Here is a 15289-nt window from a genome sequence, read left to right on the forward strand (position 1 = left end):
TGGGGCTCTATGCTGCCTGGTAAGTGCTGATGGGCTTTGTATTTCTGCCAGTCAAAGACAAACTGTATTTCCTTCAAAATATGTGGAAACTAAATGTTAATACACTTGAGAGATTTTTCATTTGATTAACAGGACATCTCGGCTCATTCCTCCCATGTGAAATTATTGTCCTTGATGCAAATGATGGCTTTCTGGATATGGATCTTTTGTTAACAGAGACTGGGGCTTTGGCAGGTGGTAGTTACATGTCTCAGTTGGAGAAGTCTGACCTACATCTTTCCAACACATTTATATAATTGATTTGGTAACTTAAAAAATGAATTGCAAACTTTTCTATGACAAACATCAGGAGGATTAAGAAGGATAGAATTTACAGCAGCTACAAAATTGGAAGCCCTGGGAAAAGATAAAGTTGAAGTTTAGGAGCCACTTAAGACTTATTTTCTTTTTTTCTGGGTTATACATGTATTATAATGTGAAACATACTTCCACATTGGTCATTATAGTAAGAGGATACTCATATAAAACCAAAACCCTAAAATAAAACCATAAATAAAATAATGTAAAGGATAGTGTGCTTTGATCTGCATCTGGATCAACAGTTCTTTCTCTGGAGGTGGATAGAATTTTTTATCATAAGTCCTTCAGAATTGTTCTGGCTCATTGTATTGCTGAGTAGCTAAAGGACACCAATATTTCCCAATAGGGGAATGTGACTAAAGCCCAAAGACATCCCCTAAAATTGATAGCTACTTCTTCCTAGCCCCACAACCATGACATCTCTCCTTGAGAAAATAACACTTTATTTCTCTCTCATCCATATCCCATTCTTAAAAAAATAAATCACCTGATACTCTCTCTTCTCTATTACTGTCATTCGCCATTAAAATCCCTTTGGTTTCAATTTTTTAATTGTTGAATACAGTATTTTATAAAGATGATTACAATAAAAGTAACTTCAACATTTATTACTACCCAAAACATGTCTTTGCCTTCCAACGGAGAGACTATATTTGTATGGTTTATAGAATCGTTTGATCCAAATTGACCATATCCTTCAGCATTATGTAGACATATAGTCACTAGTATTTCTTTGAAATCTCAAATAAAACTAAAAAGTTGCTTAGTATTGTTGATTGGTAACATTATAGAGCAAATTTCAGTAGTTGGTAGATGATGATGATGATGATGATGATGATGATGATGATGATGATGATGTTGATGATATGACACAACCCCGAATCCAATCCAGAGTAAAATTGAAAAAATTAACCTAGTCTTAAGGTGCTATAAAATAAGGTATATGTTCTGAAAATGGGAGGAAATTATTTTTCTTACCTTATGATCTTATTCTCTTAAGAGGATTATTGTTACACTTTGGGATTTCAAAAGGCACCAACCCTCCACTAACATCCTAAACTGATGCACCAAAAGAATTTGGGATTGAATCTTGACTCTGCCATTTACCCTCTGTGTGATCTTGGACAAATAACTTAATCTCTCTGATCCTCAGTTTCATCGATTCTACACTGAGCGTATTTGAACTAAATAACCCTGGGGATCCCTTCCAGCTTCAAGCCTCTTGCATAGAATTAACTCAGAACTGAGGTTATGTCAAAAGAGGGTTGACTATCCTAAGTCCTACCACTCAAGAAAGGTTTTACTTACTCTCTATGATAGTCTATCTATAAGTCAAAATCAACTCCAAAGAGCCAAATCCAGAAAGTTTCATTACCAAAAGTCTGGCTACTGGACAATATTTTTTTCATTGACAGTAACTCTTTTTTTGAATAATTTTCCCCAATTACATGTAAAATTTTTTCAATATTCTTTTTTTTTTATTTTGAGTTCCAAATTCTCAATCCCTCCCTTCCTTCTCCTTCCCCTTCCCTGAAATGAAGCAAGATGATATGGATTTCACATGATCCATAGCAACTCTTAAAGATTATTTTATAAGGTGCAAACAGGTATTAATTTATGACAGTGAACATAGTAACCCTCCCCATTTGTGAGGAAATCACAAATCATTTGAAAATGAAAACAAATCACATTCACTTAATCTCCAGGTTGCACTGATAGTCACTAATCTTATTTTATTTTAACAGCAAGGATCAGAAGTTGGGCAGATGTCACACTCTGTCCCCCAAAAGGGGAAAGTTCTGAAGAGTGTTAAGTTTTCTCTATTCCTCAAAGGAAAGTCAGTGTTCCATTTTCTAGCTCCACCTCTCTCTGGATGACCACACTGATTTACTAGGTATGATGAGTATGGAATGATCCAATCAGGCAAGCTCAAGCCTCAATACATTGCCAAAGCTCTTAATTAGCAATATTTCACTGAGCCCTAGTCATATAACTTGGCCTAATGATGTGAGATCTACCCTCAACTATATACAACACCTTATTCATATAAGGATTGGTTCAGAAGAGTTCCCTCAACAAAATGAAGAACTTACTAGGATACAAGTCTATGCTTGGAATGGTCCATTGTGATTGTCCATACCTTCCCCAATTAAGAGCATTTACATGTCTCCTGACACCTTAAGGAGGAGGAAAAAAGACAGCTCTTGATTTCTGAAATAAGTCTCAGTGATTGGAATTACTCAAAGATAAACTGGTTGGATCGAATTCTTGAGAAAATTGACTTTAATGGGGGAGGCTGCTACCTGTACTATTATATATGAGTCAAAAAAATCTATGTGTTGATTTTTTTCCTTTTCTATTCTACTTTTCTTCCAGAGATCTAACATGAGCAAAATAAAAACAGGAGCATGTTCTCACTCTTTTCCATGTGACCAAGTGTTCTTGGCTGCTTTTTTGCTGCAATTTTTCCCTTTCTGAGCATAGGTCAGAGACTCAAAAGAACTTTTGAGTCCAAGATACACAGCAGTCAAAGAAGAAGTAGAATATCCTGAAGAAGAACATAGGAAATATATATATATATTTCCTATGTTACATGACTGTTACATGACCCTAAAAAGTAGGTGTTAGGCTCGCCACTTTGTTCTTCCCATTTACTGTTATTTTATCTCAATTATAAACCCTTGTGCCAAAAAAAGTAAAATGACTCCTTAAGGCTCCTTGAAATAAATGCATCTTTCAATCATTTTTAATGTGTTAAGAAATACCCAAAATGTAGTTAGCCTTCCACGAAATATATAATATCTTTGGGCCCTTATCTGTTCTGGTGAGACAATCCCGAAATGTAAAGATATAATATATTGGATGATTCATTGGGGAAATAAACTGTTAATATCCCAAAGAATCAGAGTGGGGAGATTAACATATTAATCTCCAAAAGAGTCATAGTGGAGATTATGCAAATTTAATATAAATTATACCCCTCTCTCCTTTTAAAAAAGAAAAGTTTTGAAAACCCATTTTGGTCAGTACCAGACCCACTCTTTACATGAGTACTTATGGGAGGATGCCAGAGGCATCTTGAAAGAAACTTGCTTATTGCCCCTCATGACTCCTGGCCACCAAAAAACTGGTCTCTGATCAAGACTGAGGTCAAGTCTGTCCAACCAGAGAGACCCAGAAGAAGTGACATCAGCAAGGGTTTTAAGGGAAGGGCTTGGGGAAGGAGAGCTCTCTCTTGGTCTGGAGACTTTTCTCACTAAGACAACTTGTGTGGCCTTTGATTAGGAAGTAAGAACAGCCAGGTGAATATGTGACTACACCTCTCTTACACCAACCTTTCATTATCTGATAGATAATTATAAATCAATATACAATCTTCAGAGAGTTTTAATCATAACAAAAGGAAGTCATGGACAACATCCCTCCTGAACCCCTGCCTCCTATTCGAAGGAGGAATTTGGCCTTCTCACCAGAATATGGAGAATTCTTGGGTGTATCTATCTTGGAGGTGATCTCACAAAAACCGCAAGTTCAAGTATTCAAAGATCCAGCCTTTTATCCACAAGATAATTTCTGGAGTACTTTCCATGTCAGTCGCTAAAGTATCCTCTATATGCCCTCTCCAAGCTAGAAAATCAAGGCAATAAAGCCAGGACATGAAGGAGGGGAATAAAAGATTTTGACATTGCTCTCCCCAATTATAGAGTTATTTCAGACGGTACAGGTTCCATGGGAAAAGTGGTTGCCAGTCCAGAAGTCTAAAGAGTGTTTCACTTCTGAGAGGGAGTTCAAATTATAAGGTAGCATTACAAGACTAGTGGGCATGGGTGGATAGAACACTTTAAGAGAAAGAAGTTTGGGGAGGGGCAAGTAGGTACCATTAGTGCTGGCTAATATTGGTTCCTGTGAGTCCTTTGCATTTTGAACATTTTCTATCAGGTAAAATAAGAACTGTCCTGTACTCAATGCCATATGTTACCTTAAATGATTGTACTGGAGTTAGACATATGTTACCCATATTTGTTAAAACCTAGAAATAAACTGAATTCAGTGGTTTTTCTAACATAAACTATTTGTCAGGGCTACAGTGGAAGCCAAATCATAACAACATAGCTCTCACCTGATGCAAATTAGACTATTGTTTCCTTGTAAACTATTGGAGGTGTCCTTGAAATTTGTTTGGCTCAGGGGACTAGGTTCAGAACACTAACACATATTCCTGGTCATTGGAGTATAAAAAGTACTGAAGCAGAACATGAAGAATCAACCCCTCTCTGAGGGTCAGAGAGCAGACCAGCAGCATGAACAAACCTGAGAAGTTCTACTCCACTGAATCAATGTGTTATCTTAAGTGAATATCCTTCCCCTACTGAGGATAAGCAAACCTCCTCTGGTTAACTATTAGTTGGATTAAAAGTGCTTCGTTTCATTTTGATTTTGAACTTGAAGTGCCAAAGAACCAATCTGAGTTAGGGCCAGCAGGAGAACAATAAGCTAAATGAGTGATATTTTATGTCAGTCTCCAAGACCAAATGCAGTCCATCAGAGCACAAAGAGAGCCTGGAGGGTGCTTGGTTAGATAGGGTACACATCAAATCAACAAAAATAATATGCAATGGAGCATCTATTGCATAGCAATCACCAATAGATTCTCCCAAGGTAGCCACCAAATAGTACATAGTCTTCTCCAAAGAAAGGAGTGTAGGGAAAATATGAATGGCTCTTTTAATCCCTCCATTGTTCCACAAGAAATCAACAGTCCCAAAGTTTACCACATGTCATCAAATAAGGCCAGTCATTAAATGAAGGTTCAGGAACTTCCTGCTGGGACTTTTCTATTCACTGCCTGTCTATGGCAGGCATTTTGACTGTTTCTTTCTCTAAGACCTTGACCTGGTCCATAGTACCTACCCCATTGGCTGCTATGTCATTGTTTCCATTTGAAAACACACCTTTCTTATTCTAACAACCAGATAGCTAATGTCCAGAAAGTGAAAAGAATAAAACAGAGGCATGTTATACTAAAAGAAGTTTTAGTTTTATGACTATAAATGCTAGACTAATAAATTAGTAAATATATTATGTTGAAACATAATGAACACTGAACCAGAGATTTACAGACCTGAGTTCAACTATTAGTTCTGCTACTGATTTGGGCAAGACACTTTGTGTATAATTCTTTGCTTTGGCAAGTGTCCCCTGGGGGACAAAGCGCAAGTTGCATCCATCTCTTTTTTCCAGATTATATGTTAATACAATATTCAAAACTCATTTTCTGAGATTTTCTCTCTCTCTCTCTCTCTCTCTCTCTCTCTCTCTCTCTCTCTCTCTCTCTCTCTTTTTCTCTCTCTCTCATCCAACCCCTTCCCAAGAAGGTAGATAATATGATATAAGTTGTTCGTATGTTATCATCCAAATCATATTTCCATGTCCATCATGTTGACAAACAAGCCACTATTGCTTGCACCAGAGAAAAATTCATGGAGGAAATAAAGTGAAGAATAGTATACTTCAATCTGTATTCAGGCTCTGTTCCTTTCACGATGGTAAATATCCTTTTTCATCATGAGAACTTTGGAGTCATCTTGGATCCTTACCTTGTTGATAACTATTATTATTAAGTCATTCACAGTTGATCATCATACACTATAGTTATTGTGTAAATTCTTCTGGTGGTTCTGCTCACTTCACTTTTCATTTCTTCATATATCTTCTGGGTTTTTATGATCACCTTGTTTGTTATTTTTTATGACACAATAGTATTCCATTATAAGCACATACCACAACTTGTTTAGCCATTTCCCAACTGATGTGCATCCCTTCAGTTTCCAGTTCTTTGCCACTACACACAAAAAAATCTGCTATAAACATTCTTGAACATGCAAGTCCTTTCCCCCTATCTCTTTAATCTCTTTGGGGTTAAAATCCATGGAATAGTGGTATTGCTGGGCCAAAGAGTATGCACAGTTTTGTGGTCCTTTAGACATGGTTCCAGATTACTCTCCATAATGATTGTATCAGTTTACAGCCTCGCCAATAGTGTTACTAATATCCTGATTTTCCCACATCTGCTCCAACATTTTAATTTTTGTCATGTTAACTAATCATATAGGTGTCATTAAAGGTGAATTTTAATTTACAGTTCTCTAATTAAAGGTGATTTGTAGCATTTTTTCATATTACTACATGAAGTTTTAATTTCTTTATATGAAAATTGTCTGTTAATATCCTTTGACAATTTGTTAATTGGAAAATACTTTGTATTCTTATAAACTGTATATATTTGAGAAATTAAACCTTTATCAGAGATACTTGTTATAAATATTTTTTCCAAATCTTTTGCTTGCCTTTTAATCTTGGTTGCCTTGATTTTGTTTGCACAAAAGCTTTTTAATTCGATGTAGTTAAAGTTATCTATTTATACCTCATAATTATCATTATGTCTTCTTTGGATCTAAATTCTTCTCTCATCCATAGGTCTAATAGGTATACTCTTTTCTGCTCATGTAACTTGTTTATGGTATACCCCTTTTATTTCTAAATCATGCATCCTTTTGACTTTACCTTGGTGTATTATATATGCCTAGTTTGTGCCATACTCTTTCTAGTTTTCTCAGCAGTTTTTGTCAAAAACTAAGTTCTTCTTCCAGAAAGTTGATTTGTCAGACACTATGTTTCTTTGATTATTTACTACTGCCTGTTGAGTGGCTAATCTATTCCACTGGTATTTCTTGGTCAGTTTTCATGACTGCCACTTTATAATACAGTTTGAAATTCAGTACAGCTAAACCACCTTCCTTCATATTTTTTTCATTAATTCCCCTAATATTCTAGATCTTTTGTTCTACCAAATGAATTTTGTCATTTTTTCTAACTTTATGAAATAATTTTGGGGTAGTTCAATTGCTGGGGCACTGAATAAATGAATTAAAATTTAAGTAGAAGTGTCATTATTATGTCACTTAGCCTACCCATGAGAAATTAATGTTCAGTTGTTCAGATCTGGCTTTATTTGTATGTAAAGTGTGTTGTAGTTGTGCTTAGATAGCTCCCAGGTTTGTCTTAGCAAGTAGAATTCCAGGTGTTTTATATTATCTACAGTTATTTTAAATGGGATTTCTTTCTATCTTTTGCTATTAATCTTTTTTTGGTAGTATAGAGAAATACTGATAATTTGTATGGGTTTATTTGATATCCTGCAATTCTGCTAAAGTTGTTAATTGTTTTCATTAGTTTTTTGGTCACTCCTCTTGGATTATTTAAGTATATCATCATATCATCATCATAGCTTTATTACCTCATTCATTGCCCATTCTAATTCCTACAAATTCTTCTTATCAGTACAAATAATGCTTAATGGTGGTTTTTGATAGATGCTATTTATAATTTTGAGGAATGCTCTGTTCATTTCAGTGTTCTCTAGGGTTTTTTTTTATAGGAATAGGTGTTGTGTTTTGTCAAAAGCTTTTTCTGCATCCATTAAGATAATCAGATGGTTTCTGTTGGTTTTGTTATTGATATGTTAAATTATGCTGAGAGTTTTCCTGATATTGAAACATCCCTGAATTCCTGATATAAAACTCACCTAGTCACAATGTATGATCCTTGTAATATTTTGCTGTAATCATCTTGCTAGCATTTTGTTTAAAAATTTTGCATAAATATTCATTAGGGATATTGGTCTATAATTTTCTTTCTCAGTTTTTTTCTCGTCCTGGTTTAGGTATTGACACCATATTGACATCATATAAAAGGAATTTGATAGAGTTCCTTCCTCAGTTTCCAAATTGCTTATAAAATATTAGAAATAATTGTTCTTTAAATGTTTGGTAGAATTCATTTACAAATTCATCTGATCCTGGTGCTATTTTCTTAGGGAGTTCGTTGATGGCTAGGTCATTTTCTTTTACTGAGATGGAAATGTTTAAGTATTCTATTTTCTCTTCCAGTAATCTGGGCAATTTATATTTCTTTAAATACTTATCTATTTTGCTTAGATTATCAGATGTATCATCATATAATTGTAGAAAATATTTCTTAATAATTACTTTCATTTTTTCTTCATTGGTTGTATTTACAGCTTTTTCATTTTTTAAATAGGCAATTTGGTTTTCTTCTCTCTTTTAACATCAAATTAATTAATGGTTTACCTATTTTATTGTGTGTTTTTTACAAAACCAGTCATCTTATTTTATTAGCGCAATAGTTTTAATTTCAATTTTATTAATCTCTCCTTTGATTTTTCAAGATTTCTAATTTGGGGCTTACTTCGGAGTTTTTCATTTGCTTTTTTCACTAGGTTTTTTTTATTGTTGTTGCATATACAATTTATTGATTTGCCTTTTCTCTATTTTATTGATGTGAGCACTTAAAGATATAAATTTTCCCTTAAGTACTGCTTTAGTTGCATCCACAAAAAAAAAAATTGATATGTTGTCTCCTTGTTGTCATTCTTTTTAATGAAATTATTGGTTGTTTCTATGATTTCTTCTTTGGCTCCTCCCCCATTCTTTAAAATAAGGTTATTTAGTGTCCACTTATTAACTCATAGTTATAATAATTAATTGTTTTCCCTCATTTTTTTATTTTCCGCCCTGTTTATCCTTCACTTTCTCTCCTTTCAGCCTTTCCCTGTTCACGAATATTTTTGCTTCCTTGAGTTTCCCCTTCCTTTTGTCTGTCACCAGTTTCTTTGTTTTTGTTATGCCCTCCCCTTTTTAGTTCCCTATTGGGTAATATAGATTTCTATTCCTGAGTGTGGATGCTGTTCCGGTTTTGTGCCATTACTGATGAGAGTAGGATTCAAGCATTACCCACCACCCTTCCCAATCCTCCCTACCATGGCTCTTATATGCCTCCTGATGTGAGATAATTTGCCCTCAAATTTTTCTCCTTTTCTCAGTGTATTCTTTCTTATCCTCTTAATTTTTTTATGTCATCCAATCATATTGTAAGAATTTAAATTTAGGTTTTTATGCTAATATGAAAGTTCTAAAATAATATTGTGGTCTCTGATTTAAAAATATTACAGCTTAAGTCAAAATGACTTTTAGCAGCTTTATTTACTAAGAGTGGAAAGAATGAAAGTGGGAAAAATGTAAATAAAGAGATAGAAAATACTGCCTAGCTACAAATACCCTAAGATGAATCCTAATGTCTCCAGACCACAAATGTGAATCTGAAAGCGAATCTCACCAGAATCTAAATTCCTAATTAGGAAGAGGAAATCAGAAGAGCCACTGAAGAATCTGTCAAGAATCCTCAGTACACATGAGGCTAAGACTGCCAAGAATCTCATCAAAATTCATGCTGAAGGGAATGTCACACAGAAGTACCAATAAGCAGAGAGGGTCTCTTCATTGAAGAACCCAGGAAGGAATCACTCCACTAATCACCACAAGCCACTTCAGGATCCAGGGAAAGAGTCTTCCCCTCCAGGCTGGCTCACCAATGCAGAGAGAGTGAATGAGTTCTCAGGCTGGCCTTTTAAAAGCAGTTTTCTTCACATCACTTCCTGTCATTCCCCCACTTTTGTTATAAGATAAATTAATAAGATGTTTAAGATTAGTTGGGAGGCTTAGCAAGCAGGGCTGGAGAATTCTAAATGGAATGGGGAAGCAGAAAGTATTGCTTCTCTCTCTGTGAGATGGACTCCATGGTGGCTGGGGGCAAGTTGTAACTGAACCCCTGGGAGACCTCAGAGGAAGTGGAGTTTGCATCCTGATATCTTGATATCCAGAAGGAGGAAAGTCATCTGCCTGTGGGAGGTTAGGTTGAGACTATAAAACCTAACCTGGGTTGCTGGTCAGCTCAGGTTGGTTTGGCTCCCTGACTTCCCCAACTGAAGGAGTACTGGCTGAAGACCAAGAAAAGCTGTATTATTGCTGGATTTTGACAGGACTCAGCAGTGAGGATCCCACTTTCATTCCTGATCTCCATCGTCCCCTGCCCTGCTATAGTCTCTAGCTTAGTGTAGATAAGTTCATTCCCTGACCCTGAGGCTTGCCCATCGACTGGTAGAATAGAACCCCTTTCCCTCCCTTCAAACTATAGTTCATCAAATTAAACCCTGTTTATAAAACCTTTTGTCAGTCTGCTCACTTGTTAGTTTCACAGGCTCCCTGGCTAGGTGGATCTATGTTGGCATTTGGACCTCCAACTGCCAAACCCATTCTAACTGTATTTCCCCAGCTTGTTAGGTTCCAACCTATTGTCCATTCCTGTCTCCTACTCACTTGAACCCAGATAAAAATATAAGTTAACCCCAGTTTTTAGCTTAAGACTTTACGAGAACCAATCTCAGTCTTTCAGTTTGCCTAGCACTGCCCAAGGGAGAGGGGCAGTGACCTTTAGAGGTGTGCTCTTACTCTAGGAAGTGATTTGTGAACTCTCTTACTTAGCTACTGTCAGTAAGGGGTACTTTAAGTTCTTGATTCAATTAGCCAAAAATAGTCAAGGGGGGAATTAACCCTATCTTCAGAATATTCCATTTACTCTCTATCTATATATGCTCCTCTTAATTGCCCTAAAAGTGATAAAGTTCTTAGAAATCTTCAATATCTTAAATATCCTCAGTACTTTAGTTATCTTAGGTACTTTAGTTATCATAGATATCTTAAGCATCTTGGTTGTCACCTCCTTACTAGTAATATAATACTTTAATTCCATTGTTTTCTTGGATTCTCTTCAGTATCTTAAGTACCTTAGGTGTCTCTTGTACCACAGAATCTTAAGTATCTTAGTTATCACTTTCCCATTCTAGGATATGATTAGTTTAACCCCACTGATTCCTTTGAGCTCTTTTTCTGTATACCTTTTTATGCTTCTTGTGAAGGTCTAATTTTCTCAACAAATGTTCTTTTTTAATCTCTGATTTAGACAAGAATGCCTGTAAGTCTTTGGTTTCATTAAATATCCATTTCTTCCCCCTGGTGTATTATATTAAGTTTTGCTGGGTAGATAAATTTTGGTTATAGGCCTACATTCTTTGCCTTACAGAATATTATAGTCCATGACTTCAAATCTTTTACTGTAGAAGCTGCTAGGTCCTGTGTAATCCTGACTGTGGTTCCACACCATCTGAGTAGGGTTTTTTTTCCTGGCTATTTGTAGTATGTTCTCTTTGGCTTGAAAGTTCTGGAATCTGGCTATAATATTTCTGAGAATTCTTTCAGGAAATGATCAGTAGATTCTTTCAATTTCTATTTTCCCCTCTTGTTCAACAACATTTAAGTGGTTTTCCTGATAATTTCTTGTAATGTGATATCCAGGCTCTTTTTTTCATCATGGCTTTCAGGTAAACCAGTGATTCTTAGATTAGCCCTCCTGCATCTATTTTCCAGGTTAATTGTTTTTCCAGGGAGATATTTCAAATATTTTTCCATTTTTGTAATTTTTTAATTTGTTTTATTATTTTCTGGTTTCTCATAGTCATTAACTTCCATTAGTCCAATTCTAATTTTTAAGGAGCAATTTTCTTCTTTGAGACTTTGTATTTCTTTTTTAATTTTTAAAAATTTATTTGTTTCTTTGTGACATTTAAAATATAAAGATAATTAAATCCCTCTCTACTCTTCTCCCATTAAAGAAGTTATCATTTTACAAAAAGATTTGTGCATATAAGACACAGCTAGGTAGTTTTAGCAGATTGAAAGCCAGACATAGAGATGCGAGGTCCTGAGTTTGAATTTGGAATCAGATACTTCCTAACTATGTGACTTTGGGCAAGTCACTTAATCCCCATTACCTAGCCCTTACCACTCTTGTGCCTTGGAATTAATACACAGTATTGATTATAAAAATGGTAATTTTTTAAAAGATACATGTATATATATATATATATATATATATATATATATATATATGTCTTACTTGTGTCTATCAGTTGTTTTTTGCTGGAGGTAGATATACACAAGTCATTCTTCAAAGAGTATTTCTTTTGCTATATATGATGTTCTCTTGGTTCTGTTTGTTTCAGTCTTCATAATTTCATGTAGTTCTTTCCATGTTTTTCCAAAATTAACTTGTTTGTCATTTCTTACAGTGCAGTAGCACTCCATCACAATTGCATGCCACAACTTTTTTAGCCATTGTCCAATTGATGGGCATCCCTTGAATTTTCAATTCTTTACCACCACAAAGAAAGTTGCTATAAACATTTCAGAACATATAATTTTTATCCTTTTTCCTTTGTCATCATAGGAAATAAATATAATAGTGGTATACTAAGTTATTTTCCTGTTTGAGTGTATTTCCTTTATTAGGAAGCTGTTTTCTTCAGTAAATTTCTGCTCTAAGTTGTTGGGGTTTTTTCTATCATTTTCTTTTCAAATTTTTCTTCTCAATCTCTTATTTATTTTTTTTAACTTGACATCTTTTTTCATTTTTCTTTGAGACTTCACACATTTTCATTTTTATATTGTTGTCCTCTTCTGAGCTTGTATTTTGGTCATCTCTGTTGTTGAAATATTTTTCCAGCATCAGGCTTTTTCTCTGACTTTTACTCACTTGGGGGTTATTTTTCCCTTGATTTTGCCTATATGCTGAAGCATTTCTGGGGTAGAAGGAATATTGTCCTATACTTGTACTGTGCTCTATTTCAGGGCCTAACATTGGATAGGCTGTCTTGGCCCCAGATTTAGCACTCCCAGAGGTGACCTTGTTGGTCTGCTATGAGAAGATTTGCAGTTGTTGAGTTCAGATGCCATTGACTGAGTTGAGTTGGGTTTTGCCCATTCCCATCAAGGCCAAACCTTTTTGCCCTGAATTTCTCCCACTGTTGTCCATGCTGGGTCACACCCAACTTCTGTTACTGTTTGACTATGCAGGACCCCGTTCCTCCCAGTGCTCCCTGTTCTATATTGTATTGGTTTCTGCTTTTCTCCTGCTAACAATGGACCTAGCCTGCGATGGTCTTTCTCCTGCAACTTGTGCTATATTGCATTCTAGCTCTGCTAAGGCTAGCAGAACATTCTCTCCTCCTACCCCAGTGAGATGAATCCACCTTGCTGTCTCTTTGGGGTTTCTTTCATAGGCGATTGGTGTATTCTTTCAATTTCTGTTTTCCCAAGAAGTGAAGCACTACTTCACTCCTTCTTCTGTTGGTTCTGCCACTCCAGGGTTCATTTTGAGGTGTTTCTGTTCTTCTGTGGTCTTTTGGAGAGTAGTTGGTAGTCTCCAAGTGTTTCTTACTTTGCCATCTTGGCAACTGCAAGTCAACTCCCCCTATCTCTCTTGATGTAGCTTTCTGGTAGCCTCTGGCCATATTTATGAAACTTCTCGACACTTAAAGAGGGAAAAAAGATCCACTTTCATGTATTTAAGGCCTTTCAGCCTTGTCAGTAGCTGGAACCCATGAAAGTTCCCCACATATAGAGAGAAAAGGAGTTATTTAACAGTTAATGCTACTTTTTAAACCCTTGTTGAATATCCTCTCTATGTTAAGGCTAAGTAAACTTCATTTTCATAACTATTGAGTAAATATTAGTATCTTTATTTTCTAGGCCAAATGTAAACTAACAGAATGAAGGCATAAGGTATGTCTGCTCCTAACTGCAAGAGGGGCAAAATTAGCAAGGAGCTATGAGTCATGCTTAGGATCAACCACATGAAGCATCAGTGTGAGTTGAGTCAGGGCACTTTAGCCTCAAAATTAAAATATCTTTGTTCCTCAACAAAATGTGTGTATAGACAAAGCAACAAATCTTTGGCACTTCATTTATGCTTCCTAAACTTTGGCAAAAAAAAAATCTTGGCTTTGGACATCTGATTTCTGGCAACAGACTTGACTTGAATTGCAGAGTATGTCTAGCCAGGTAAGGATCATTTTCCTGCTTCCTGGATTTCTATAACTATTGATACACATCAGGTCTGTTCCCCTAGCTTCTCTGTTGCCCATTTGCCTCTTCTGTAAGATAAGGGTGTTACACTAAATGATTCCTAAGATCCCTTCCAGTTCCAGACTTCTAAGTCTAAAATATACATATATGTCAAATACTAATATAGAAAACCATTTTGAGTTTTTTAAAGACTTAAAACAAAAATTCACTTTGCTAGTAGAAATATCCTTGAGCACCAATCCCATAGTGTAACCCATAACATAATTTTTTCTGGAGAACACATAGTTAGCTTTAAGTCAGTCATCATTTCTCCTTACTTCCTGACCCTTAAAAGATTCAACTGAATTCTATCCAACAAATGTTGACTCAGCACCTACTATGTTCCAGGTACTATGTTAAGCAATGGGGTTACAAAGACAAAAATAACTAACGTAGTACCCTCACATAGCTTATATTCTCCTGGGAGAAATTAAATATACATGAAGAAGTCAATATCAAATATATGCAAAGTTATTGTTGGGGGCCAGAGAAGAGTCACAACCTGGAAATATCAGGAAAAGGCCTTTTGAAGATGTGGTACTTGACTTGAATAAATTAAGAAATTCCAGAAAGGAAGGAATAGGAAAGAGACAACATTCCAAACATTGTAGACAGTAAGTCAAGACATAGATGTGGGAGATGATATGCTATGTATATGAGGAATAGCAAGAAAGATAGTTTGCCTAGAAAGTAAAGTATATGAAGGGAAATATTGTGAAGTCAGTAAAATGATGCCACATATTATTGGGTTTTAAGTACCAAACTAATAAGTTTGCATTTTAGATATTCTTATCCTTTTTGATTTCAGAGACCTTTTACAATGTGCTGAAGTATTATCAGATTAATGTGTTTAAATGCACAAAATGGAACAGATATGGCTAAAAGGAAAAAAATTACACTGAAATATGGTTATTAAAATATCTTTAAAAGCAAGTTCACAGGCTTCCGGGTTAAGATGGCGGCAGAGTAAGAAGCGGCTCTTAACCTCTCCTGACCGAAACATACAAAACTCCTCAAGGGGACATAAAAACAAGTCCAGACGAACGGAGGAA

At 35.5% G+C, this 15289-nt stretch overlaps 1 protein-coding gene across 1 annotated transcript in view; it reads left to right on the forward strand.

Moving 5' to 3' along the window:
- The first annotated feature begins 3769 nt into the window (after positions 1-3769).
- The window catches only part of PENK (proenkephalin), a 43645-nt gene continuing 32125 nt past the window's right edge, over positions 3770-15289 (forward strand). Inside the window, exon 1 of the mRNA XM_044682679.1 lies at positions 3770-3895. Within this exon, the coding sequence (XP_044538614.1) occupies positions 3770-3895 (126 nt within the window). The remainder of the gene's footprint in view (positions 3896-15289) is intronic.

The sequence above is a fragment of the Gracilinanus agilis genome, chromosome 1 (assembly GCF_016433145.1).
Source record: "Gracilinanus agilis isolate LMUSP501 chromosome 1, AgileGrace, whole genome shotgun sequence".
Lineage (NCBI taxonomy): Eukaryota > Metazoa > Chordata > Mammalia > Didelphimorphia > Didelphidae > Gracilinanus > Gracilinanus agilis.